Here is a 1,352-nt window from a genome sequence, read left to right on the forward strand (position 1 = left end):
GCGATGAGAGTGTCGGCAGTGTTAGACTTAACCACCATGTCATCAACGTATGCCTTAATGTTCTTCCTGATCTAGTCCTTAAGGCATGCTGGATGGCTCTTTGATAAGTTGCACCTGTGTTCTTGAGCCCGAAGGATATGGTCATATAGCAGTAGGCGCCAAAGGGCGTAATGAATGACATCTTGATCTGGTCTTCTTCCTTCAGCGTGATCTGGTGATAACTAGAGTAGCAATCTAAAAAGCATAGGAGCTCGCAACCGGCTATAGAATCTATGACCTCATCAATGCGAGGTAAGTCAAAGGGGTCTTTAGGGCAGTAGTTTGTTGAGATCGGTGTAATCAACGCACATTCTCCATTCTTTATTCTTTTTTCTTATAAGAACCGGATTGGCTAACTACTTCGGATGATACACCTCTTTGATAAAACCGATAGCTAAGGTCGGGTTATTTCTACCCTAATGGCCTCCTTTTTGTCCTACGCAAATCATCGAAGCTTCTACTTAATTGGCTTGGTAGTCACCAAGACATATAAGGAGTGCTCGATTAGCTCTCGAGGGATGCTGGGCACGTCGGTCATTTTCCATGTGAACATGTCAATGTGCTCCCTTAGAAAGCTGATGAGCGTGTCTTCCTATTTGGGGTCGAGGTCGGCCCCGATCCGGGTAGTCTTAGACTAGTCGATGGGGATGTCTTGGACTTGGTTGAGGCTCGGGCGGCCTCTATGGTTGGGATCTCTAGGTCCTACAGGGAAATCTACTGCGAAGACATGAGGCAGTCCTGCATGCAGATGGAGATGTCTGTAGCTTCGGCGAGCGCAAAGCTTTCCTTCTCATAGGAGTAGGCGACATCGAGGTTGGCGTGCAGGGAGAGAACCCCCTGCTCTGTCGGCATCTTCAACACCAAGTACGTGTAGTGCAGCATGACCATAAACTTGGTGAGGGCTGGTTGGCCAATGATGGCATGGTACGTCGTGTTGAAATTGGCAACCAGAAAGTTGACATAGTCGACGTGGAAGTGCTTGGTTGTGCTGAATTGTACCGATAGTGTAATATGTCCTAGAGGCAGGGATGCTTTACTAGGAATGATCCCCAAGAATGGAGAGTCCATAGGGGTAAGGTCTTCTTTCTTGATCCCTAGCACCTCTAGGGACCTAGCAAATAGGATGTTGAGGGTGCTCCCTCCGTCAATGAGGACTTCTAAAAGCGCACGTCCTTGATAATAGGGTCCAGGATGAGTGGGAAACGTCCTGGATGTGGGATGTCTGACCACTGGTCGGCCCTAGTGAAGGTGATCGGGTGCTTCGACCAGTCGAGGTACTTGGTATCAACGATGAGGCCATCATATGTAGCAAC

The 1,352-nt window shown here is 48.4% G+C and overlaps 1 protein-coding gene across 1 annotated transcript; it reads right to left on the reverse strand.

Moving 5' to 3' along the window:
• Positions 1 to 753: 753 nt before the first annotated feature.
• LOC136549206 (uncharacterized) lies at positions 754 to 1,107 on the reverse strand. Its single transcript, XM_066540469.1, has one exon. The coding sequence runs from the start codon at positions 1,105 to 1,107 to the stop codon at positions 754 to 756; it is 354 nt and encodes a 117-aa protein (XP_066396566.1).
• Positions 1,108 to 1,352: the final 245 nt, after the last annotated feature.

This window comes from Miscanthus floridulus, chromosome 4 (genome assembly GCF_019320115.1).
Source record: "Miscanthus floridulus cultivar M001 chromosome 4, ASM1932011v1, whole genome shotgun sequence".
In the NCBI taxonomy this organism is placed as follows: domain Eukaryota; kingdom Viridiplantae; phylum Streptophyta; class Magnoliopsida; order Poales; family Poaceae; genus Miscanthus; species Miscanthus floridulus.